This window comes from Jaculus jaculus, chromosome 5, assembly GCF_020740685.1.
Source record: "Jaculus jaculus isolate mJacJac1 chromosome 5, mJacJac1.mat.Y.cur, whole genome shotgun sequence".
Lineage (NCBI taxonomy): Eukaryota > Metazoa > Chordata > Mammalia > Rodentia > Dipodidae > Jaculus > Jaculus jaculus.
In genome coordinates this window covers 88,648,709-88,674,636 of record NC_059106.1, presented here as the reverse complement: position 1 = coordinate 88,674,636, position 25,928 = coordinate 88,648,709, and the positions used below count along the sequence as shown (strand labels likewise).

Below are 25,928 nucleotides of genomic sequence, written 5' to 3'. Positions count from 1 at the left end.
ACTATTCCAATAAAAAATAAAGAATTTCCAAACTGTTCCTATATAACCATTATTGCCTAGATACCCATATAAGGCCACCTAAAGACACAAGCAAAAGAGACAATTAAAGACAAATCGCTCTAATGAACATAACTACAAAAATGGCAGTAAAACACTTGGAAATGGAATTTAAGAACACATAAAGAAGTTCATATGCCACAATCAAGTAGGCTTCATTCCATAAACGCAGGAATGAGTCAGCATATGTGAATCAACAAATATAATCAATCACATAGTGGGTTGAAGAACAGAAATCATATGGTCATTAATTGATATAGGAAACGCCTTCTACAAAATATGATAACCCTTCATGACAAAAGTCCTGGAGAAGATAGGAATGGAAGGGACACATCTTAGCTTAATAAAAGGAATATATGACAAACCTATAGCTGACATCATGCTAAATGGAGGAAAGCTTAGAACTGATAAAAGGAATATAAATGGGAAAAGAGGACATTAAAGTAACCTTATTTGGGCTGGAGAGATGGTTTAATGGTTAAGGCACTTGCCTGTGAAGCCTAAGGACCCAGGTTTGATTCCCCAGTTCCCACGTAAGGTGCACAAGGTGGTGCATGTGTCTGGAATTCATTTGCAGTGATTGGAAGCCCTGGCATGCCTATTCTCTCCCCCCCCCCATCTGACTCTTTTTCTCTCTCTCTTCAACAAAATTTTTTAAAAAAATCTTTATTTTCAGATGATATGATTCCATATAGAAATGATCCTACAGACTCTACAAAAAAATAGCGCAAAGTAGCAGGATATAAAATCAAATAGCCTTTTAAAAACAATTCTCTGGGCCTCATTTCCTTTATTTGTGAATAGGAGGTTTGGCTTACATAATCAATTTTTTATATTTTAAATATTTTTTATTGACAAGTTCCATAATTATAGGCAACAAACCATGGTAATCCCCCCTCCAAACACAACTGCTCTATCCCCTTTGCAACTCCACTTGCCCCTCTCAGGCAGTCTCTCTTTTATTTTGATGTTATCATCTTTTCCTCATATTATAATGGTCTTGTGTAGGTAATGTCAGGTACTGTGAGGTCATGGATATCCAGGCCATTTTGTTTCAGGAGGAATGCATTGTAAGGAGTCCTACCCTTCCTTTGGCTGCTAGATTCTTTCTGCCACCTTTTCTGCAATGGACCCGGAACCTTGGAAGGTGTGATAGAGATATTTCAGTGCTGAGCATGCCTGTGTCACTTCTTCTCAGCACTATGGTGCCTTCTAAGTCATCCCAAGGTCACCACCATCTGACCAAAATTTTGCGAGAGAAGACCCAAATTAATAAAAGTTAGAGATAAAAGGGGTAATTTACTACATGAAATCATATAATAAAGATAATCATTCTGGAATATTTTGCAAATCTTCATTCAAAAAAAACTGAAAGTTCTAAGAGAGATGAATAAATTCCTAGAGGAATATGACCTGTCAAAATTAAATCTAGATGAGGGCTGGAGAGATGGCTTAGTGGTTCAGGAACTTGCCTATGAAGCCTAAGAACCCATGTTTGACTCTCCAGATCCCACATAAGCCACATGCACAAAGGTGAGGCAAATGCAAGGTCATACATGCCCACTAGGTGATGCAAGTATCTGAGTTCAATAGTGGCTGAGGCCCTGGCATGCCAATCCCATCTCTCTCTCTCTCTGTCTCTCCCTAAAAAAATTTTTTTTAAATGTAGATATAAAGAACTTAAACAGATCAAGTGCATACAACCAGTAAGACTGAAGCAATTACAGTCTCCCAACAAAGAAAAGCCCAAGACTGAATGGATTCATTGCTGAATTCTACCAAACCTTTTAATAAGAGCTAACACTGGGGCTGGAGAGATGGCAGTAAGGACACTTTACTGCAAAGCCTAAGGACCTGGGTTCAGTTCTCCACGTTCCACATAAACCAGATGCACATGGCAGTGCATGCTTCTGGAGTTTGCAATGGCTAGAGGCCCTGACATGCCCATATTCTCTCTCTGTTTTTCTCTCTCCAATACGTAAAATTAAAAACTTAAAAAAAGAAGAGCTGACACTAATGTTCCTTAAATTGTTCTGTAAAATAGAAAGGCAAGTAGCACCACCAAACTCATTGTATGAATTAGGCATGATTTTGATACCAAAAGCTCCAAAGAAACTAGGATCAGAAGAAATACAACTCAACATAATTCAGGTTATATAAGATAAGCCTATAGCAAACATACTAAATGGGGGAAACTGAGGGCATTTTCTCTAAAATCTGGAACAATACAAGGGTGCCCACTTTTTCATTCTTATTCAATTTAGTGCTCAAAGTCTTAGATAAGAAAACTAGAAGGGATACTAATAGGAAAGGGAGAAGTAAAATAATCCATATTTGTAGGTGACAAGTTTCCATCAGAAAACTTTTAGAGCCAATAAACACTTCCAGAAAAATAAGGTATAAAATCAACATAAAAAGTCATTAGTTTTCTATATACCATTAATGAACTTTCCAAGAAAGAACTCAGAGAACAATCCCATTAACAGCAGCTTAAAAATACCTAGAAGAGAGTGGGATAGGGTGTGTGTGTGTGTGTGTGTGAATATGATCAAAATATAATATATACACACATTGTCAAAAAATAAATTTGAAATAATATTTTTTTAAATGTAGGAGTCAAGCCAATCAAGGTGGTGAAAGACCTCTATATTTAATATTGTTAAAACATGAAAGAAAGAAATGGAAGAAAATGGAAAGATTTCCCATATTCATGAAACAACAGAATTAATATTGTGAAAATGGCTATATTATCAAAAGCAATCTAAAGATTGAAAACAATACTTATCAAAATACCAATGATGGGGCTGGAGAGATGGCTTAGCGGTTAAGCGCTGGCCTGTGAAGCCTAAGGACCCCGGTTCGAGGCTTGGTTCCCCAGGTCCCACGTTAGCCAGATGCACAAGGGGGCGCACACGTCTGGAGTTCGTTTGTAGTGGCTGGAAGCCCTGGCGCGCCCATTCTCTCTCTCCCTCTATCTGTCTTTCTCTCTGAGTCTGTCGCTCTCAAATAAATAAATAAATAAATAAATAAATAAATAAATAAATAAATACCAATGATGGGCTGGGGAGATGACCTGGTGGGTAAAGTGCTTGCTATACATGCATGAGGACCCCAGTTTGCATCCCAAGGACCCACATAAGAGCCTGGAAGAGTGGTATGCACTTATAATCCCTGCCCTGGGGAGGTATAGATAGGAGAATCCTTCAATATAGGCAGGAATTACCTCCAGTGGAGCAGGCCAAGTCCAATCAGAGAGCATTTGGTTTCCCCCCATAAACAGACATGCCACCATTGTAGCATTTGGTACACTTGGCCATGCTGGTCAGCTGTTAGTTCTCTGATGGCCTTTCTCCTGCAACAGGCTGCATAGCTCTTTCCAGTATCTCAAGAGCTAGTCAATAGGGAGGAGTTTTCCAGCTCAGCTTCAGCTTGATTTCCCAGTGTCCTGAAGCCCATGTGGAGTCTTCAGCAATAGGGTCTTACCACCTACAGAACCCAATTTTTTTTTGGAGGGGATTTGAGGGAAGGTCTCACTCTAGCCAGGAAATGGAACCATCATAGATGTCTATCAACATAGGGATAGATAAGAAATGTTGTACGTATACACAATGGAATTTTATGCAGCCATATATAAAATGAACTTATGACATTTGCAAGAAAGTGAATGCTACTGGAAAGTATTATGTTAAGCAAAATAAACCAGACTCTGAAAGACAAATACTGCAGGTTTTCTTTTATGTGTAAAAACTATATGAAATTAACCAGGAGGAGGAGGGGAACCAGTTGGAGGGCATACTTGGGAGGACAATGGACAAGAGGAATGTTGAAAACTAAGTCTAATGACACCTATGCATGAAGATGCTATGATGAAACCAATTAACTTTGTTAACCTAAAAATTAATTAAAATAAATGAATAATAAAGTAAAACATCATAATCAAATGTAAATTCTGATTTGAGATGTGATATTTTTGTTTAGTAAGAACTGTATAGTTCAGGGTTTTCCCTCAGCTGCCGCCAAGGTGCTCTGCTCTTCCAAGGAAGGTAAGGCCGCGTTGGGGTGAGCCCCTCACTTCATTCGGCTACTAGCATCATGGCTGGCAGTTGGCACCATGGTCTCCAGAGGAGTCTGTACCATGGCCTCCATCTCTGAGCTCGCTGGCATCTACTCGGCCTTCATCCTGCATGACGATGAAGCAACCGTCAGGGAGGATAAAATCAATGCCCTTATCAAAACAACCAGTGTGAATGTTGGACCTTTGTGGCCTGGATTATTTGCAAAGGCCCTAGCCAATGTCAACATTGGGAGCCTCATCTGCAACGTAGGGGTTGGTGGGCCTGATCCTGCGGTTGGTGCTACACTGCTACCCAGGCTGAGAGGAAAGTGGAAGCCAAGAAAGAAGAGTCAAGAGTTTGATGTTGACATGGCTTTTGGTCTTTTTGATTAAACCTCTTGCAACACATTCAATGAAAAGAAGTCTGTTGCTCTTAAAAAAAAAAAAAAGAAAGGTATAGTTCAGGTAAAAAAAAAAAAAGACATTAATTCTAAATCCTTATTTCTCTTATATATAATCATCTTGGGCTCTTTTTAAAATATTTTATTTATTTATTTGCACAAAGAGAAAGAGATAGAGAGAATGGGTGTGCTAGGGCCTCTAGTCATTGCAAACGAACTCCAGATACATGCACCACCATGTGAATCTGGCATTATGTGGGTATTGGGCAATTGAACCTGGGTCCTTAGGTTTTGCAGGCTGAGCCATCTCTTCAGCCCCATCTTGGACTCTTTTTTTCAATATTTAGTTTTTATTATTGACAGCTTCTGTAATTATAGACAATAAACCATAATTCCCTTCCCCTCACTTTCCCCTTCACAACTCCACTCTCCATCATATCTCCTCCCCCTGTCAACCAGTCTCTCTTTTATTTAGATTTCATAAACTTTTACTCCTTTTATAATGGTCTTATGTATGTAGAGCCAGGCACTGCAAGGTCATAGATATCCAGGCCATTTTGTGTCTCAAAGAGTGTATTTTAAGGAGCCTTACCCTTCCTTTGGCTCTTATATTCTTTCTGCCACCTCTTCTGCAATGAACCCATAGCCTTGGAAGGTGTGATAGAGAGGCTTCAGTGATGAGCACTTCTCTGTCACTTCTCAGCACTGTTGTGCCTTCCTAGAGGTCATTGCCATCTACAAAGAGAAGCTTCTCTAACCAAAAATGAGAGGGACATTTCTAAACTATTTTTTTTATCTATCTATTTATCTATCTATCTATCTATCTATCTATCTATCTATCTATCTATCTATCATCTATCTATCTATCTGGGAGATAGATAGATAGAGAGAGAGAGAGGGAGAGGGAGGGGGAGAATGGGCATGCCAGGGCCTCCAGCCACTGCAAGTGAACTCCAGATGCATGCACCCCCTTGTACATCTGGCTAATGTGGGTCCTGGGGACTCAAACCTGGGTCCTTTGCCTTAGAAGACAAATGCTTTAAATGCTAAGCCATCCTTTCAACCTGAGAGTAGCATTTCTATATGGGTATGAACATTAATAGAAGTGCTTAGTGGGCAGTTTGGTGTATGTAATATATACATTTAGCCAGATACCAGCAGGTGTTACACACCTAGGGTTCATGACTTCCCCTGTTACAGGTTTATCAGTTTTAGGCATGTACTCCCTCCTGTGGTGGGCTTCCAGTCCAATTAGGGAGCAGCTGGTTTCCCCCATAACAGACATGCGACTATTGCACACACTGGCTCATTTGGCCTCAGTGACCCAATTCAAGGATTGCAGTGTCCACTGTTGTTTGTCTCCATTGATCACTTCTTTGTCCCATGGAGCTGCATACAATATAGCTTTTTCCAGCTTTCTGTCAATTGGCCTACATGGAGGAGGTTTTCAGCTCAGCTTCAGCAAGATTTCTCAGTGACCTTCCAGCTCAAGCATATTCTTGGTGGGAAACCAAGAGCCTTGGCAATGCCTGTAATATTTTGGGGCCATCAAGGACCTCACTGGCCAACAACTCACTGGAAGGTATCCCTGGCACTGAAAATTTTGTAATAACAATCTATGGCTTCTGAATGCACCATTGTCCAAAAAAGTAGGTTTCTATATGACTTACTCATACACTTTTAAATTTTGCTTACCCTCCCATCCTTCCTTTACTTAATCTCTTCTCCTGACCTCCCTTAGGCCTTTCCACCCCCAGTAATCTGTTTTTATACATACATACATACATACATACATACATACATACATATCTGCTACTGACTTTTATCACAACTCACATAGAAATACAAACATTTGTAGCAATATTTGGCATTCTGGGCCTGGGTTACCTCACTAAGTACAATCCTTCCCAGATCCATCCATTTCACTGCAAATTTTATTTTTCTTTACCACTGAATAGAACTCCATTGTATAAATATGCCACATCTTCATTATCCACTCATCAGTTGAGGGGCATCTAAGGTGGTTCCATTTCCTAGCTGTTGTGAATGCAGTGGCAATAAACATGAATATGCAAATATCTCTAAGGTAGTGCGATGAGTCCTTAGAACATATGCCCAGGAGTGGTATAGCTGGGTCATATGGTAAACCTATTTTTAGCTGTCTCAGGATTATCCACACTGATTTCCACAATGGCTGTACCAGATTACATTCCTACAAGCATTGTAGAAGAGTTCCTCTTTTTCTGCATTCTTGCCAGAATTTATTGTCATTTTATTTCTTGATAATAGCCATTCTGACAGAAGTGAGATGGAATCTCAAAGTAGTTTTAGTTTACATTTCCCTGATGGGTAAGGATGTAGGACATTTTTTTTAGATGTTTATATACCATCTGTATTCTTTTTAATTTTGAGAACTCTCTGTTTATTTCCATAGTCCACATTTTAAAATTTATTTTGGGGCTGAGGGATGGCTTAGCAGTTAAGGCATTTGCCTGCAAAGTCAAAGGACCTCAGTTAAATTCCCCAGGACCCACAGCCAGATGCACAAGGGGGCACACACATCTGGAGTTCATTTGCAGTGGCTGGAGGTCCTGGCATGCCCATTCTGTCACTCTCTGTCCCTTTCTCTGTCAAAAAAAATTGTTTAAAAATTTATTTTTATTAGATATGGACATACTTAGTATGTAAACAATACATGTTGGTACCATCCTTTTCCTCACCCCTGCCCCTTTTGTGAAGAGGCCTTCCTCCTTGGGGATGCAGGTCAACCACCCCATGGGGTTTGTGGGTCATGTATTATGGGGACAACAATCAGTTATGGGGGAGAGGCGATGTCTCTGTGCATAATGTCCCAACTTGTGGCTATAACAACCTTTTTGCTCCCTCTTCTGCAAAATTCCCTGAGCCATGTTGTGTGCATTTTAAGTCTACTTCAGTAATGGGCTCTTAGGAGCCTCTGGATCTCTGCTTTGGTAGGTGTTGAGTGTCCTCAGTGTCTATCTCCTTCACCCTTGTACTGATATCAGGTTCACTGAGAAAGCAGCACCCTTGCTCTTTTCCCCAATTTCTCTGTGGATTCAGCTGGGGCCAAGGTGAAGTGTGCTGGGTTGTTCATCTCTTCAGTTCCTGCTCCCATCTGAAAAAGGGAAGCAGTTTCTCCAACAGAGTGTAAAGTCATCACTGGTTAAATGGGACAATAATTATTAGTTTAGAGAGAATTTAAAGGATGTACACCCTTTTATAGCCCAAGATTAGTGGGAGCTTGACAATGGAAAGCAAAATCGTTATCTGGATATGATTCTGAATTCTTTCCCAGTTCCAGACATGGTTTCCTTTACACTGAGCAGATCTATTAGTTAATCCAAGAGCAGCTGGTTATCCACTATGGCTGTGTGCTACTATTGCACTTATGTGAGCATCATGTCAGGTTGTTTGCTCCCGAATAGCTTAGACTTTGAGTTGCTCAGACAGCTGTTGGCCACTTTCCCATGGTAGCTTTTATAGCGCCTTCCAGCAGTAAAAGGGCTAACTGTCTGGGGAGTAGCTCTCTTCCAGATTCCAACTAGGTCTCTCCATGTTCAGTGCCAACAACATATGATGTCTTCAGCAGTAGGGTCTTACCATTAACCTCTGGTGGGTAATCAAGTGCTTTGACAGAAGTCAGTCTTGTTTGTTTTGGGAGACCTTGTAGGTCTCACTGATCAACAGTTAATTGTGGATGTATACCATATCCTGGTATAGGGAATTACTGGCACTTGTGAAGGGAAAAGAAAAAAACAGAACAAAAGAGAAATAGGAGAAATTTAGGCTTCATCTCATCCTTTCCAGGGCCCTTTGATTCAGGTACTCCCTTTAAGGTCCTCTTGAGGGTTCAACCGTTCAGCCTAACTTCCATGACATAGGTTTCTATGGTACCAGTTCAATTTGGATTCTGTTTTGTGCCCCCCCCCATGACACCCTTCCTCTTCCCCCAAGCCTCCATATTGTCCCAGCCTCAAAAGATGCTATTCAGGTATGTCAGCAACTCGGGCTGATCCAGGTTAGGAACCACCAATGAGTGACACCATGCAATGATTGTGTACATTCGCTTAGTTTGATCTGTTCCAAGTTTAACCATATTTCTACAAATAGTTTATTGTGTCAGTTTTTTTCTTACTGCTGAGTAGAATTCCATTTTGTAGATATACCACATCTTGGTTATCCATTCATCCAATAATGAGCACCTGGGTTGATTCCAGTTTTTAGCTATTATGAATTTAGCAGCTATAAACATGGTTGAGCAAATATCTCTGAACTGAGATGTGGAGCTTTTAGATGAATGCCCACTAAGGGAATAGCAGGGTATCTTGTTAACTCTATATTCATCCTTTTTGGGAGTCTCCATATTGATTGCCATAGTGGTTGTACCAGCTTACATTCCCATGAACAGTGTTCCTATTTCTCCACATTCTTGCCAACATTGGTTTTCATTTTATTTTTTAATGTTTGCTATCCTTATTTGGATAAGGTGGAATCTCATAGTTGTTTTAAGTTGCATTTCCATAATGATTAGGGATGTCAAACATTTTCTTTACTGTGTCTTAGCCATTTTTAATTCTTCCTCTGAGGATTCCCTGTTCAGTTCTCTGCCCCACTTTTGAAGTGGGTTGTTTGGCTTTTTTTTTTTTTCAAGGTAGGGTTTCGCTGTAGCCCAGGCTAACCTGGAATTCACTACAAAGTCAGTCTCAAGTTGGCCTCAAACTCATGGTAATCCTCCTACCTCTGTCTCCTGAGTGCTGAGATTAAAGGTGTGTGCCACCACACCCAGCATTGATTTTTTTTTTTTATTGTTTAGTTCTTTAAGTTCTTTGTAGATTCTAGATATTAGACTTCTGTCAGTGGTATAACTAGTGACAATTTTCTCCCATTCAGTGGGTAATCTACTGGTTCTGATTATGGTATGTTTGACTGTGCAAGAGCTTTTCAGTTTCATGAGATACCATTGGTGGAGTTCTTGTTTAAGTTACTGGGCTACTGGGTTTTGTTTAGGAAGTCTTTTCCCAGTCCTATATTGTGGAGCATGCCTCCTATTTTTCTTCGAGTAGTTGAAAGAAATTCAGCTCTTATATTGAGGTCTTTAATCCATTTGGACTTGATCTTCATGTATGAAGAAATGAGCGGGTCTAATTTCATTTTTCTACATATGGTCATTCAATTTGTCCATAACCATTTGTTGAAGATGCTGTCTTTTCTGTAGTCTATATTATTGGCACCTTTGTCAAAGACCATGTAGCTGTAGTTATTTGACCTAAGGTCTGGGTCTTCAATTCTTTTCCACTGGTCTATGTCTCTGTTTTTATTCCAGTACCATGCTTTTTTTGTTCCTATGGTTTTGTAATATAGCTTTAGATTGGTATGGTAATCCCTCCAGAGGGATTTTTTTTTTCCCTGAGGATATGTTTGGATATCTGAAGCCTGCTGCCATTCCATATGAATTTTGAGATCATTTTTTATATCTCTGTGAAGAATGATGCTGGTATTTTTATTAGTATTGTGTTAAATCTGTATATTGCTTTTCATAGAATTGCCATTTTCACAATATTAATTCAACCTATCCAGGGGCTTGGGAGGTCTTTCTATCTTCTCAAGCCCCCCTCAACTTCTTTCTTGAGTTTCTGTTTTTATGTTCTCATTTTATAGGTCTTTTACCTCCTTTGTCAGTTGTATATTAATGTATTTGATATTTTTTTTGCTACTGAAAATGGAACAGCCTCTCTTGTTTCTTTCTCTGTATATTTGTCCTTTGCATATAGAAAAGCTACTGATTTCTGTGCATTGATTTTGTATCCTGCCACTTTGCTGAAGGAATTAATCACCTTTAGAAGTTTTGCAATGGAGACTTGTGGGTCACTTATGAACAGGATCATGTTATCTGCAAATAGGGCTAACTGGACTTCTTCCTTTCCAATTTGAATCTCTTTTTCTTTCTCCTGTCTTATTGCTTGGGCTAGTACCTCTAGTACCATGTTGAAGAGCAGTGGTGAGAGTGGGCACCCCTGTCTTGTTCTCAGTGTCAGTGGGAACTCCTTGAGTCTTTCCCTATTAAGTATTATTTGGGCTTTAGGAGCTTTATTTATAGCCTTTATTGTGTTCATGCCTATTTTTTCCAGTGTTTTGACTATGAAGTGGTGTTGTAGTTTGTCAAAGGCCTTCTCTGCATCAATGGAGATGATCATGTTATTCTTATGGTTAAGTTTTTTTTATGTGGTGTATTACACTGACTAATTTCCATATGTTTAATCATCCCTGCATCCCTGGGACAAAGTCTACTGTGTTAATGTGGATTATGCTTTTGATGTGTTGTTGAATTTGGTTTGCAAGGATTTTGTTCAGGATCTTTGCATCTAAGTTCATCAGAGATATAAGCCTATAGTTTTCTTTTCTTCTTGTATCACTGTCTGGTTTTGGTATCAGGGTGATGCTAGCTTCATAAAAGGAGTTGGGGAGGATTCCCTGGTTTTGGATTATGTGGAACAGTTTGAGAAAATTGGTTTCAGTTCTTCAATGAAGGTTTGGTAGAATTCAGCTGAGAAACCATCCGGTCCTACACTTTTCTTTTTGGGGAATGTTTTTGATTACTTTTACAATCTCCATGGATGTGATAAGTTTGCTTAGGAAATTAATCTGCTCTGAGTTGAGTTTTGGTAGGTGGTATGTGTCCAGGAGTTCATCCCTTTCTCTCAGATTATTTAATATGTGGGGCATAGATTTTGGAAGTATGTCCTCATGATTCTTCCAATTTCATTGATATCTCTTGTGAGCTCTCCTTTTTCATTTCTGATTTTGCTTATGTGAGACTTCTATTTTTTTTGCTTGGTCAAATTGGTGAGGGGTTTGTTAATCTTGTTAATTTTTTCAAAGAACTAACTCTGTTTCATAGCTTTTTAAAACTGCTTTCTTAGTTTACAGTTTATTAATTTCTGCTCTAATCTTGATTATTTCATTCTGTCTGGAGCTCTTCATGTTAGATTCTTCTTGTTTTACCAGTGCCTTTAGGTGGAAAGTTAGGTTATTAATTTGGGATTCCTCTTGTCTTTGTTATGAAGCACTCTGCATTTTCCCCACAGGACTGCCTTCATTGTGAGTTTTGGTAGGTTCTGTTTTCATTATCATTGAATTCTAGGAATTTTATAATTTCTTTTTTGATTTCTTCTATGACCCACTCATTGTTTAAAAGTGTGTCATTTAGTCTGTAGGAGCAGAGTTCTTGATGTGTCTCCTGTTGTTAGTTTCTAGCTTCAAAGCATTGTGATCTAACATGATTCAGGAAGTTAGTTTAATTTTAATTAATGCCTGACTTTGATGCATGTTTTATGGCTTATTATATGGTCAGTTTTAGAGGAGGTTCCTTAGGCTGCTGAGAAGAATGTGTATTCTGTAGAGTTGAAGTGGAAAGTTCTGTCGATGTCCATTAGGTCTAGTTGATCTATGATGTTGTGTAGCTCTATTATTTCCATGTTGATTTTTCTGCTTGGATGATTTGTCTGTTGATGTTAGTGGAGTATTGAAGTCTCTGATTATGATGCTTTTGGTACTTGTTTCTGTTTTGTTGTTAAGTAGATTTTGTTTTATAAACTGTGTTGTACCTGTGTTTGGCACATATATGCTTGTGATTGTGATATGCTCATGTGGGATCATTCCCTTGATGTGTAAGAAGTGGTCTTCTTTGTCCTTTTTGATTACTTTTGGTTTGAAGTCTATTTTATCAGATATTAATATAGCAATATCCACTTGTTTCTATTTCCATTTGTTTATAATATTATTTACCATTCTTTCTCCCTGAGGAGGTGTCTATCTTTAGTGGAGAGGTGGTTTCTTGAAGAAAGCAGATAGAAGGCTCCATTTTTTTGATCCACTCTGATAACTTGTGTCTTTTGATTGGTTAAAGACCATTAACATTTAAGGTTATTAATGTGAGGTTTAATTAATCCCTACCATGATGAGGTGTTTTATGGGGTTTGGTGCTTTCTTGTATTTTGTACTATGTAGTGCCTAGTCTATTTTTGGTTATTGTGATCTTCTTCTTGTTGGCTCTTAAGATTGGTTGTTTCACTGTTCTGTGTGGAGTACTCCTTCAAGTATCTTCTGTAAGTTTGGCTTTGTGTTCATATGATCACAGAGTTGTCTTTTTTCATGGAAAGTTTTTCTTTCACCATCTATTATAAGGAATACATTTCCTGGCTAGTTTACCTTGGGTTGGAAGCCATAGCTTTTTAGACTTTGAGGTATTCCATTCAAAGCACTTTTGGTGTTCATGGTTTCCATTGAGAAATCTGAGGTAATTTTGATGGGATTGCCTTTGTATGTTGTCTCTCTATTGCTGCTTTTAACACTCTCTCTTTGTTTTCATTGTTAAGAGTTTAATTACGATGTGTCTTGGAGAGTTTTTTCTTTGGTCCTGTCTGTTCGGTGTTCTGTGGGCTTGTTTCATCTGGATGGGCCTCTCTTTTGAGAGATTCAGAAATTTTTCTTTAATAATTTTGTTGAATATGTTCTCTATACCTCTGGCCTAGATTTTCTGTCCCTATGGTAAAAATGTGCAAGAGTGGCCAAGAGTGCAGCTAGGTGGTAGAGCACATAGTGTGCCCAAAGCTCTGTGCAGCAGAGAGAGTAAAGAAAAGCAAGGCTGCCAAATGTAGATGTAACAGTGAAGCAGACTTCCTCAAACAAATGAAGCTGTGTGCATAGTAAAGGCACATTTTAAGAAACGTTAATGATAATGTCTGAAATATTGTGCAATCCAGAATAAGGCATGAAGGCCATGCTTCTCTATGAAAGTACTAGCCTTGAAAGTCCTGTGTCACAATAAAAGCTGATTTGATCACATAGTGAGGTTAGCCAAACATCATTCTGACACTACTGTCTCTGCTTTAGGCCAACCTTGTGAAAAAGGAGCTGTCAAAATATCTACAAGATAGCCAGGGAGTGGAGAATGGGAGTGGAAACTATGGATGTGCCTGCTCACTGGCTGCTGGTGTGAGGGAAGTCCCCCATTTGTGACATAGCACCTGCTTAGATTCATGGACTTCTTACCTTTTTCTGGGTATGGAAACCACCCACTAGTTGACAACAACTGCTTTCCTGTGATTAAGAGAATTGCATGTGCATTAAGAAATAATTGGTTTCTTGTAGGGAGCCAATGCAAACGCCATTACAAGATGGCGCTGGCTTCCTGCCAGTCTTGAGGTAAACATTTCCTTATTTAGGCAACGCCTTGGCGCCAACCTCGCTTGAGGTTGCGCATGCGCTTGACGCACCTTGTCTTAAGCCTATCCCGTGGCTCCTGGTGGCGGGTGAGCTTTGGCAGCCAATCAGTAGATGCCCCGTAGTGCTCGGCCCTATAAAAGCAGCTGTAATCCTACCCTCCTCGCCCCTCGCCATCAGCTTTCCTGTTAACCAAGAGGCTCTCCAATAAAGTGTGATCAAGAAGGATCTTCGTTTGCTGGTCGTTCTTCTCCTGCTGGTCAGGGGGTTCGCCGCAAAGTGGTGCCGAAATCCCGGGACGCCGGGTGCTTTGTGGTCACCGGGCGAGGGGCCGAAGAGGATCCAGAACTTGACACACGGAGAGGAAGACATCAGTAAGTCATCCCCAGTCATAATGTTTTTTCACTTAGATCCCTACCTGATCCTTGTTATTTTCATTCCTGTGTGGTTTATTGTCCTTGTCGTTTGCTGTGAGCGCAACATGGGCAATTCTCAGGGTGCGAGTTTTGTGACTGTTGACTTTGTCCAGCCGACAAAGGAATTGCTTAAGCAGAGGGACATTAGGGTCTCCTCTGCAACAATTAAAAAGATTGTTAAAGACCTAGATACGATCGCGCCCTGGTTTGCGGTCTCGTGGGACCTTTCTCTCCCTACTTGGGAGAAATTAGGTAGAGAATTGGAGGCAGCAAAACAAGAGAACAGAATTGGTAAGGGTACATTGCCGTTTTGGCGCCTGATTCACTCTTGCTTAAGTAAAGAAAACCACATGGAACTTATTAGAAGGGGACGGGAAGTTCACGCAAGGCATCAGGATAGCCTTTCTGAGTCAGATTCAAATGGGGAGTCAAAAACTAGGCCTAGAAAAAGAAAAAAAATAAAAAAGAAGGGATTAAACAAAGATAAAAGTTTAAAAGATGAGCTCAGAGAAACAGGTGAAATCTATAATTGCCCCCCCCCCCCGGGGGAAAAGGAGCCTTTGATAGGCTCTATCCTCCCATTGAGGAGCTTACACATTTAAATGTACTTGACACAGATGAAGAGGCTAGCTCCGATTCTGCAGAGGAGGAAGGAAAAAAATTATTTAAAGGGGAAAAGGAAAGACAAAAGGAGGCCACCGCCTGTTATAGAAAAGAGCGATATAGGTCCCCGCCTAGATGCCCTTTACTGACAAAGGGGCCTCGAGGCCAAGGGTGTGGTCCTTTACAGTCGATAGAGCCTTCCGCACCCCCACCCTATAACTCCCCTGGGGACACATGCCGCTTCATTAAAACAAAAACCTGGTCGCGGCTGGCCTCCGCTTTTCCCGTTTTTGAGGACCCAGTAACTCAACAAAGGAGACATGAACCAGTTCCCTATAAACAACTAAAGGATTTGGTTCAGGCTGTCAAGGATTTTGGACCAGGTGCAGATTATTCCAAGAATGTTTAGACCCGATTCCCCTCAAATTGTTGAATGCCTAATTGTTTTGGAGGTCTTTCAGACATTCTCTACTTCTTTTAACTTGTTCACGGATTCCCTATATGTGGCTAATGCGGTTGCTGGCCTAGAGACTGCTGCTTCTGTTCGCTCTGCTAGTCTGGTGTCTAATATTCTTTTACAACTTCAGTGTTTAATTTTGCAGCAAACTTGCCCTTTCTATGTCTTAGATAATAAATAAAAAGGACCGGATCTTGTCGTAATAAGATCCAGGGGAGCTGTTTGTGTTTTTCCACAGGAACAGGATTCTCCTCATTGGGTTCTAGCCGGCTGGTGAGGACAGTCAAACGATCTCCGGAGGAGGGTCCAGAAGACAGTAAGGTCCATCAGGGCGGAGATGATAAAGGTCTTGTGGATAATCTTCCTCCTGTGCCTGAAATCCATTAAAGGAGAGCCACGTTGGGGTATTCTGTCAACCTTTCCCAAACCTATGCCGGTGCTCCATTCTGCCACGGTCTTCCCTCACTTCTTTACAACTCCGTTTTCAAAGTGGATTTTATGTGGGACAAATGGCAGCTGCATGGACTTTACACCCTTTGTACTGTTACAAGGAGGACTTATAGCTTGCAATAATGTGCCCGGGACCCTCCATACAGAGAATCAAGTGGAAGAGGGTGTTAATGACATTGGACATGGCTGTGGGAGGAATACTTCCTTTGCCTCTGTGCCGGCGTGTGTTCATCCACCGTTTCTGTTCATTCTTAGTAACTTCTCTTTCAGTAATTGTACCAATGCTTCCTGTTACTTGTCTCAATGCTGGAATGCCAAGGTATTCAAGTATGCTATGGTCCTTAGGGTGCCCCGGTGGGTCCCTGTGCCTGTAGAGGCCCCCAGCACGCTATCGCTATTCAGACAAAAAAGAGATTTTGGTATCATGGCAGTGGTGATAGCGGCTGTGGCCGCAATAGCAGCTGCTGCCACAGCAGCCGGTGTGGCCATGGCCACTTTGGTACAGACTGCTGAAACTTTGAATAGTTTGGCCTCCTCCACTACTGTGGCCCTGGAGACTCAGACAGCCCTAAATTCCCATCTAAAGAGTGTTCTCTTATTTTAAGGAATGGGTAGGAGTGGGAATGTTCCTGGTGTGCTGCCTGGGAGGATGCGTACTTTGCCTCTGGTTGATTTGCCGCCTGCAAACCCAGACCAAGAGAGACAAGATGGTCATTTCTCAAGCGCTCGCTGCCTTGGAAAGTGGTTCCTCCCCCCAAATTTGGCTGTCAGCTTTAAAAGGCAAATAGCTCCCCTGGCCCTTGCACCCTCAGGGTCTCAGAATACCCATTGCACGAGGATGGGCAGGGATCTGGTAGCTTTCGTTTGACCGCCGCCTTTGCACTCTCAGGGGATCTGTCCCATTTCACTGAGGAAGGGGAGGTTGAACTTCTTCCCTTGATCGGTCAACACATCATGAGGTGCGGACCTGATCGGAAAGGTGGCTATTTTTCCTGAGCTATGCCATAAGTTAATAAAAAAGGGGGAACTGTAGGGAGCCAATGCAAACGCCATTACAAGATGGCGCCGGCTTCCTGCCAGTCTCGAGGTAAACATTTCCTTATTTAGGCAACGCCTTGGCGCCAGCCTCGCTTGAGGTTGCACATGAGCTTGACGCACCTTGTCTTAAGCCTATCCCGTGGCTCCTGGTGGCAGGTGAGCTTTGGCAGCCAATCAGTAGACGCCCCGTAGTGCTCGGCCCTATAAAAGCAGCTGTAATCCTACCCTCCTCGCCCCTCGCCATCAGCTTTCCTGTTAACCAAGAGGCTCTCCAATAAAGTGTGATCAAGAAGGATCTTCGTTTGCTGGTCGTTCCTCTCCTGCTGGTCAGGGGGTTCGCCGCAGTTTCTTCCAGCTTAGGAATGACATAAAGACAGGAAACTGTGAAAATAAATTCTATATAGCATGGTAAAAAAAAGTCATAGACATCAGAGTCTCAGGTCATAATTTGTTCTTTGTTTTAAGTGACTTATTTTACTATTTGGCATGAAATTTCTTTTCTGTCCTCTCTCTCTCTCTCTCTCTCTCTCTCTCTCTCTTTGTCTTTGTGTATCTGCTTGTCTGTCTGTGCATGCATGTGCCATGGCACATGTTTGGAGGTCAGAACACAATCTTGGATATTGGTCTTCACCTCAACTTTGTTTGAGGCAGAGTCTCTTGTTCACTCCTGCACACACTAGGTTAGCTGACTTGTGAGCTTCTAGGAGATTACTTGTCTACATTCCATCTTGCTGTAGGAATGCTGGGATTACAGATGCATGTTACTGTGGGTTCAAGGGAGCTGAACTTAGGTTCTCACATGTGTGTGGCAAGTGCTAAGCCTTCTTCCCAGCTCCTACTATGAAATTTTAAAATAAAGTTAATATAAATAAAAATATTTGTAAACATTCAGAAAAAGCCTTGAATAATGTGTAGTGAAACTCATTTGAGAATCAGCACATTAAAATTGTGAAAACTACATCTATGTAACAAGTAATGAAAGAATTGACGTCTTCAAGGAAAAAATATATCAAATTCTGAAGAAAATTAGGAGAAATGTTTGCAGGGCTCGGGAGATGGTTCATCGGGTAATAGTGCTTGTAAAATAAGAATGAGAGACTGAGAGGGCCTGATTCACCTTGAGTTCAGTTTTCCAGCACCCATGGAAACAGTTGGGCATGGCCATACATGTCTGCAAACCCAGCCCTGGGGGAAATGGAGACAAAGAATCTCTGGGGCTCACTGTTTAGCCAATCTCACCAAAATTGGAAGCTCTGGGTTCAGTGAGACACTCATCAAGGAAACCATTGGATGAGGGATACAGGACACTGGATATTCTCCTCCAACCTCTGCATATGTCTGCATAGGGCACACATATACATAACTCTCACCATGCACATAAAACAAAAAAGATAACATCTGGCCAGGCTTGATTCCCCAGTACCCATGTAAAGCCAAATGCACAAAGCTGTGAATGCATCTAGAGTTCATTAATTTGTCCAGTCTCTCTCTCTCTTCCTCTGCTTGCAAATAAATAACATATTAAAAGTGTTTGAATACTTGAAAATTTCTACCAAGAACTAGTTATATGCTTATCCAAAGAAATTACTCAAATAATGCCAGTACTTGTGATTTTTATCTGATTTTTCAGAAGAAAATAGGACATTTGAAACATACTTAATTTTGTGTTGAGTTGTGGAGGTAATGTAGTTGAAGTTTTTCTGTCTATAGACAGTTGAAATCCATTGAAATTTATTCCCTCAAAACATGCCACTATCATTTCTGGAATTTATTGTGAAATGGTTTCTAAGAATTTGTATATAGATATTCTGATTTAAGAGTAAAAATTTTAAAATTTTAAAGTTAACAGAAAGAAGAAAGGTAGGTTATTAGGTTATAATATTTATTTAATATGAATCTGATACATGACTATTGGAAATAGATCATTTAGATGAAGTCACTGACGAATATGTTACTCATTATTTCAAAAAATCTGCAAGAGTACCCTTCCCTTTAAAACATGCTGATGTATTTATAAAATGTTTATCTTGGGTCTGAATAGATGGCTCAGCTGACAAAGCTCTTGTCAAGGGAGTGAAAGCAACATGAGTCACATAAATCACAAGAAATAAAAGTGTTGGACAAATGGAAGCTAATAACTTTTTGTGGTGTTAGGGATTGAACCTAGGGCCTTCAGCATGCTAAACAAATGCTCTACCACTGAATCACAACCCAGCCCAGCAACAACATTTAAGGAAGAATTCTTTAACTCTTCTCAAACTCTTCCCAAAATAGAAGGAAAACTTCCAAACTCACTTGATGAAGAGGCACCACAAGAAAGAATAAACACGCGACAATAATGAATATTGTGGTGGTTTGAATGTAAAGTGCCCACAGAGATTTGTGTGTTTGAATAATTCATCCCTAATTGTGTCCAGGAAGGTAATGGAACCTTTAGGAATTGGAACTGTGAGTGAATCCCCGGGGGCAGGCCTTGAATGATTTTTAATAACATTTTAAAAAATTATTTATTTGAGACAGAGAGAAAGACAGGCAGACAGAATTAGTATGGGCATGCCAGGGCTGCTTGCTACAGAAAATAAACTCCAGACACATGTGCTACTTTATGTATCTGGCTTTATGTGGGTACTGGGGAATGAAACTCAGGCTGTCAGGCTTTGCAAACAAGCATTTTAAACTGCTGAACCATCTCTCCAGCCCTTATAATATTTTTATTGAGAGTTTTAACACATGAACATACTGTAATTTGATCATATTCCTACCCTATTACCCTCTTTTGTTCCCCCTCTGGCTCCCCATTCCTAGTCCTCCAAGCACCCTCCTCTTTCTAAATAGTCCTGCTTCTGCATTGGTGCCTCAGTCTTTTTGTCCTCCCTGTCCTCTATGTAAAATTGTTGCATTAGGCAGTAACAACCCCTATGAGGTCATGAATGTACCGGTAAGGTCATGACTAGAGAACAGTCTTCCAAAGTACTCCTTCCCAGCCTATGACTCATATTCCTTCTGTCCCCTTCTTGCACAATGTTCCTGGAGCCTTGAAGGGCATGATGAAGATATGTTATTTAGTGTTGAGCTGTCAACAGCCTATTTTCAGCTTTGATGAGTTACGAGTCTCCTCAGCATGTACTGCCGTTTCCATAGAGAAGCTTCCCTGGCTGGTGGTGAAAATAGTACCAATAGTCTTTCTATCACCTCCTCTGCAATGTTCCCTGAACCATGCCTGGTATGGCAAAGATGACTCATCCCATGCTAAGAACTGGGCTTTATCTGCTTCTTGTCCTCTTGGGTCTGAAAGTATTCATCATCATCTATAAAATGAAGTTTCTCTAACAGAAAATGAGAATAGCATTAATCAATTGGCAGAAACATATCCATCTAGGAGATGATTTTCTGGCCTCCATGTCTCCATCTAGCCAAAGAGCAGCTTCTCTCCAGGGCCTGTAAATTTCCAAGGCTTAGTCTTTCAACTCAGCTTTTACTATCAGGAATGAACCTTCTTTCCCATAGGCCTCAAATTCAATCACAGCTATTGGTCACCCCAATAGCTGATATGCCACTATTGCACCCACAGGCACACTTAGGTTGATTGTGTGGCTTTCAGGATTCATAGCTTATTAAGACAATAGCTTGCATAATACTTTCCAGACAGGTGGTTTTCAGCTCAGTTCCAGCTTGATTTTCCAGTGTTTTATAATCGCAGCATGAGGTATCTTCAGCAATAATGGCTTACCATTTAATTCTGGTGGGTATCTGTGATAGTTATCTTCTTGTTAGTATAAAGCATCAAACCAAAAACAGTCTATGGGAGGAAGGTTTTTTTTTTTTTTTTTTTTCCTAGTCAATGACTTTATTATCCATTACATGGTTCATAGAAAACAAGATACAGGGAATGGGTCAGAGTTGTAAAAAAAAAAAAATCCAAGTTTGTACACATCACTCTATGTACACGTGGTTCCGCGTGGTCCCCAGGTCAGGCGCAGCAGCTGCACTTGTCAGAAGCCTCTTTGCAGTCACAGCCCTGGGCGCACTTGGCACAGCCAGCAGGGCAGCAGGTGCAGCAGCTCTTCTTGCAGGCGGTGCATCGGCACTCTTTGCACTTGCAGGCACCGGCGCAGGAGCAGTTGGGATCCATGGCAAATGGCGGTGGAGCGGGAAGGCCGACGAGCGCAGGTGTGCAGCTACTGGAGAAGGCGGGTCTTTTTGTTGTTGTTGTTCTGACTTAGGATCTCAAAGGAAAACTCCTTGATGGCAGGAGAAAGCATGGCATGAGTAGCTGCTGGACATCATCTCTGCCACAGCAAGTGGAAAACAGCAGCAAGTGAGTGAGCTAAATTCTGGCAAGGGGGCTCTGGCTATAACACCCATAAGTCCACCCCCAACAACACACCTCCTCTAGCAAGGCTCCACCTCCCAATTACCATCAGCTGGGGATCATGCATTCAAAATACATTAATTTATAGGGGACACCTGATTCAAACCACCATAGCATCCAAGAGCACTAGCAACAGCCTACAATATTTTGGGGACCTCCTTGACCAACAACACACTGTGGCAGGGGAGTAGACCCTGAGTTTTTTAGTCCAGCCCTCACTGCTCTATCTGCTTCTTGCACTGCATTGTGATGCCAGCTTCCTAGGCTTTCATGCCTCCCTACCATGAGGGACTCTTCCTTCTGGAATTGTTCTTTTTGGTTGGGCATTTGCTGCCAGTAACAAGAAAGTAACTGATAGAAGTATAAATGTAACACACCCCTGACAATAACTGACTACTGCTCTCACAACATCCCCACATCCCATTGCTGGGGAACACCAGCAATCCCATTGAGTAGTGCCCTCAACAGAATGGGAACAGGGAGGAGGGAAATGATGGCATCAACACATGATGTGTCCATGCAAAGTATATGCTTAATAAAAGACATAATAGAAGTGATATAGTAATACTATAACAGATGCAAAAAAAATGCATAGGACTGATACAATAATGCTCTATAAATTACATAACTTGCTATGTGTTAAAAATATTTGGTAAAGACTGGATTATCTTAGAAACCAAAAATAATAGAAACAAAAATTCATCAAAAAAATAAATAAAAATAGAAATAAAAGCAAAGCAAATACATACACGAAAAAGTATAGGAGCAAAATCTCTCTTAAAATTTTTTTTAAACTGGAGAGATGCCTTAGTGGTTAAGTGCTTGCCTGTGAAGCCGAAGGACCCTGATTCGAGGCTTGACTCCCCAGGACCCATGTTAACCAGATGCACAAGGCAGCACACACGTCTGGAGTTCGTTTGCAGAGGCTGGAGACCCTGGCACGCCCATTCTCTCTCTGTCTATCTCTCTTCTCGATCTCTTTCTGTGTGTATGCTTGCAAATAAAATAAAATACTTAAAAAATTGTTTAAACTATTTAATTAATTGATTTATTTGAGAAAGAGAGAGAGAGAGTGAGAGAAGAGGAGAAATTGGGTGCACCAGAGCCTCTAGTCACTGCAAATGAATTTCAAATGCATGTGCCACCTTGTGCATATGGCTCTACGTGGGTCCTGGGAAACTGAACTAAGTACTTACGTTTGCAGGCAAGTGCCTTAACCACTGGGTTATCTTTCTAGATCCCTATAATCTCTTAATAAAAACCTAGTAAACTGAATCTAACAGCCCATTGAAGGGATTATTCACCATGACCAACTGAGATTTATCTGTAGGATGCATTAATGGTTCGACATACACAAATCAATCAATGTGATACATCACATTAATAAAACAAAAGAACATTGTCATTATCTTATTCCATTTGTGCTGCTATCACAAAATAACTGAGGCTAGCTAATTGATCAGAACAGAGACTGGCCTGGGCAAATGGCTCAGCAGTTAAGAGTGCTTACTGCTTAAGCATGAGGTCCTGTCAGGCAGGAGGTCACAAAGAACCCACATAAAAATCTGGGCAAGGCCATGGCTATCTGAACCCAAGTCCAGGGTGGGAGAGGGAAGATTGGAGACTTGCTGGGGCTCATTGATGGCATGGTAGCTCCAAGGCTGAGGGAGAAGATCCCATCCCAAGAAAAGACAAAGGTGAATGAGTGATATGAAAAGGACACCAGGCATTCCTTTATGGGCTCTTGTATGCTTCTGCACTTACATGTATGGGCATACTACATCTACACACACACATGCATATACCCACGCATCCCACACAGCAAACATATCACACACATACTCTTAACACCACACACATGCATACATACATACATACATATGCACATGCCCACACACATGAACAGAGCTTATTTCCTCATAGTTCTAAAGGCTGAGAGTCCATGGCCAAGGTGCTAGCAGATTGGATGTTTAGTGAGGGCTCAGTCTCTCTTCTTCCAAGATGATGCCTTGTGTCTACATTGTCAGGAGGGGCCAAATGCTCTGTCTCCACTTGATGGAAAGTGGAAGGACAAAAGAAGCCTAGGCTAGTTGCCTTCAGCCTCTCTTCCTTTTATGCGGGAACTTCAGGTGCATTTCCCTAGCTCTGTAGGTTGGAGTAGCATTGAACATGCAATCTTCCTGCCTCTGCCTCCCAAGTACTAGGTTTACAGGTGTGCACTACCATGCCAGGATCCTGTAGCCTCTTGCAAAGTACTAATCCATTCATGAGGGCAGAGTAGTAATGACTTAATCACTACCCAAGAGGCCTTACCTATTAATACTATCACAAGAGGAGCATGAACTCGTGGAGACATTATTGAATAGGGAGACATTATGGTATCAGGGAGACATTATTATATAGCAATAATCTCAGTATATATCTGTATGTATATATCTATATAATCTGGAGCATGATTAAAATTCTTAACAAAGTAGGCACAGAAGGAACTTAACACAAAGAGCATGTAGGGCTTTATCAACCCTTTTGTTTTGAGACAGAATCTTACTATATGGCTCAGGATTGCCTTTAACTCATGACTCCTCAGCCTCCCTAGTGCTCTGATACCATTCACAGCGCTATTTGTGTGATTCTGGCAATCAAACCCAGAGCCCATGTTTTCCAAACAAGTGTTCAACCACTAAACCTCCAAAGACTATATTTGAAAAGCCCACAGATGACATAAAATGAGGGGAAAACTAAAACTTTCCCTATAAGACCTGGTACAAGGTGGAAGGCTTACTCTCATCACTTTTACTTAGTGGAGCATTAGAAACCCTGGCCAGAGAAATTGACAATAAAAAAGGCTTACATGATCATACATGTAGAAGGTCCTGGATATGCAACAAAACTATTAGAACTAGTAAATGCTTTCACAACTCATAGCATGCAACATCAGCATAGAAAACTGTCTCCTTCCTTCCTTCCTTCCTTCCTTCCTTCCTTCCTTCCTTCCTTCCTTCCTTCCTTCCTTCCTTCCTTTCCTTCCTTCCTCCCTTTCTTCCTTTTTGGTACCAGGAATGGATCCTAGAATCTGGCACAAGTTAGACATGCGTTTCACTGGGCTATATCATATATGAGCCCCTGTTTTATTTCTATATACAGTGCATTATAAGAAAGAAAATTAATAATTGGACTCACAACAGAAACAAAACAGTAAAATACTTAGGAACTGGGTGATATAGCTCAGTGGAGGGGGCAGGGAAAGAATTCCTGTATAGTGAGGAAAACAACCAACAGATTAAAAAGAAAAGCAACAGAGGGCTGAAGAGATGGCTTAGGAGTTAAGCACTTGCCTGTGAAGCCTAAGGACCCCAGTTTGTGGCTCAATTCCCCCGGATCCACATTAGCCAGATGCACAAGGGGGCACATGTGTCTGGAGTTCGTTTGCAGTGGCTGGAGGCCTTGGCACACCCATTCTCTCTCTTTCTCTCTCTCTCACTCTCTCTCTCCCCCCCTCTTTTTCTCTCTGTCGGTTGCTGTGAAAGAAAGAAAGAAAGAAAGAAAGAAAGAAAGAAAGAAAGAAAGAAAGAAAGAAAGGAAGAAAGGAAGAAAGAAAGAAAGAAAGAAAAGCAATAGATTAGGAGAAATTATTTGCAAACCAAACATTAGGCATGGAAAGAAAATATCTAAAATATATAAGGAACTGAAGTTCAATAATAAATTAACACAACTCAAGTACCTCAAAGTGGGATAAGGACTTGAGTAGATATTTCTCCAAAGAAGACATGTAAATGATAGTAAACATCTGAAAAGGGCTCAATATTACTAATCATCAGGAAAGTAAAAATTAAAACACAATGAGATATAACTCCAGACCCTTTAGCATGACTATATTCAAAAAAAGTTCATGATATCAAACATTAACAAAGATGTAGAATAGCAGGCACCCTTACTTATTGTTGGTGGTAGTGCAAATTGGTATAGACATTATGAACAACATGGAGGGCCATTAGAGAATTAAAAATGAAACCTGCATGTGTTCTAGCAATTCCACTTCTGGGTATGTAGCCTAAGGAAATGAAAGCAGTACTTGGAAGGCAGCTATGCTGACCACTACACCACCACTGCTTCAGACAGCAGTGTTTGCACCACCATGGTTACTGCAGCATTATTCACAATAGACAAGATGTGGCAATAACCTAAATTGGCAAATTCATGGATGAAGAAAATATGGTAAAATTATACTTGGCCTTTCAAAAGAAAAAAAAGGAAATTCTGCCATTTGGTTCAACATGGATGGGCTTGCAGGACATCTTGCCAAACAGAGTGAAATCAGCCAGATTCACAGCACTACATATGGGATCTAAAAGGTTGAACACATAAAAGGTATGAGTAGATATGTAGATTGTGGTAATTTCACAATGTATACATGTACCAAAGCATCAGGCTATACAGTTTAGACATATACATTTTTTGTCAAGTATCCCTCAATAAAGCTAGAAAAAAAAGAGTTAGAATTCCTCTTACTCCAATATGTAATTTACCTGGTAATTTGTTATAGAGCTTTTGTGGAAATGGAGTAACATACATTAAACATACTTGGCTATAGCATTGTAGGGTCCTTCCTAAGTGGATCTCAGTGCTTTACTCAATGGATTCTGGATCTGGGGATTGTCCACAATCCACAAACCCACAATGGACTCTGGCTCCAGTCTCCAAATGGCAATATAATAGTCCACTTTGGCTGTTGACTATTAGACTTCTGACTCCATGCTCTTAATTAAATTTTTCTTTATAATTCTATACTTTGGGATTAGAGGCAGAAGAACAACTGTCATCTTGGAAGAATCTGATC

General features: G+C 40.8%; 2 protein-coding genes across 2 annotated transcripts; one reads left to right on the top strand and one right to left on the bottom strand.

Annotated features, from left to right (window-relative positions):
• The first annotated feature begins 4,168 nt into the window (after positions 1 to 4,168).
• On the top strand, positions 4,169 to 4,504 carry LOC101608518 (60S acidic ribosomal protein P1-like). The gene has a single exon (XM_045149146.1). It carries the CDS (start codon positions 4,169 to 4,171, stop codon positions 4,502 to 4,504), a length of 336 nt encoding a protein of 111 aa, XP_045005081.1.
• Positions 4,505 to 20,689: 16,185 nt separating this feature from the next.
• On the bottom strand, positions 20,690 to 20,851 carry LOC101604280 (metallothionein-2-like). The gene has a single exon (XM_045150795.1). The coding sequence runs from the start codon at positions 20,849 to 20,851 to the stop codon at positions 20,690 to 20,692; it is 162 nt and encodes a 53-aa protein (XP_045006730.1).
• Positions 20,852 to 25,928: the final 5,077 nt, after the last annotated feature.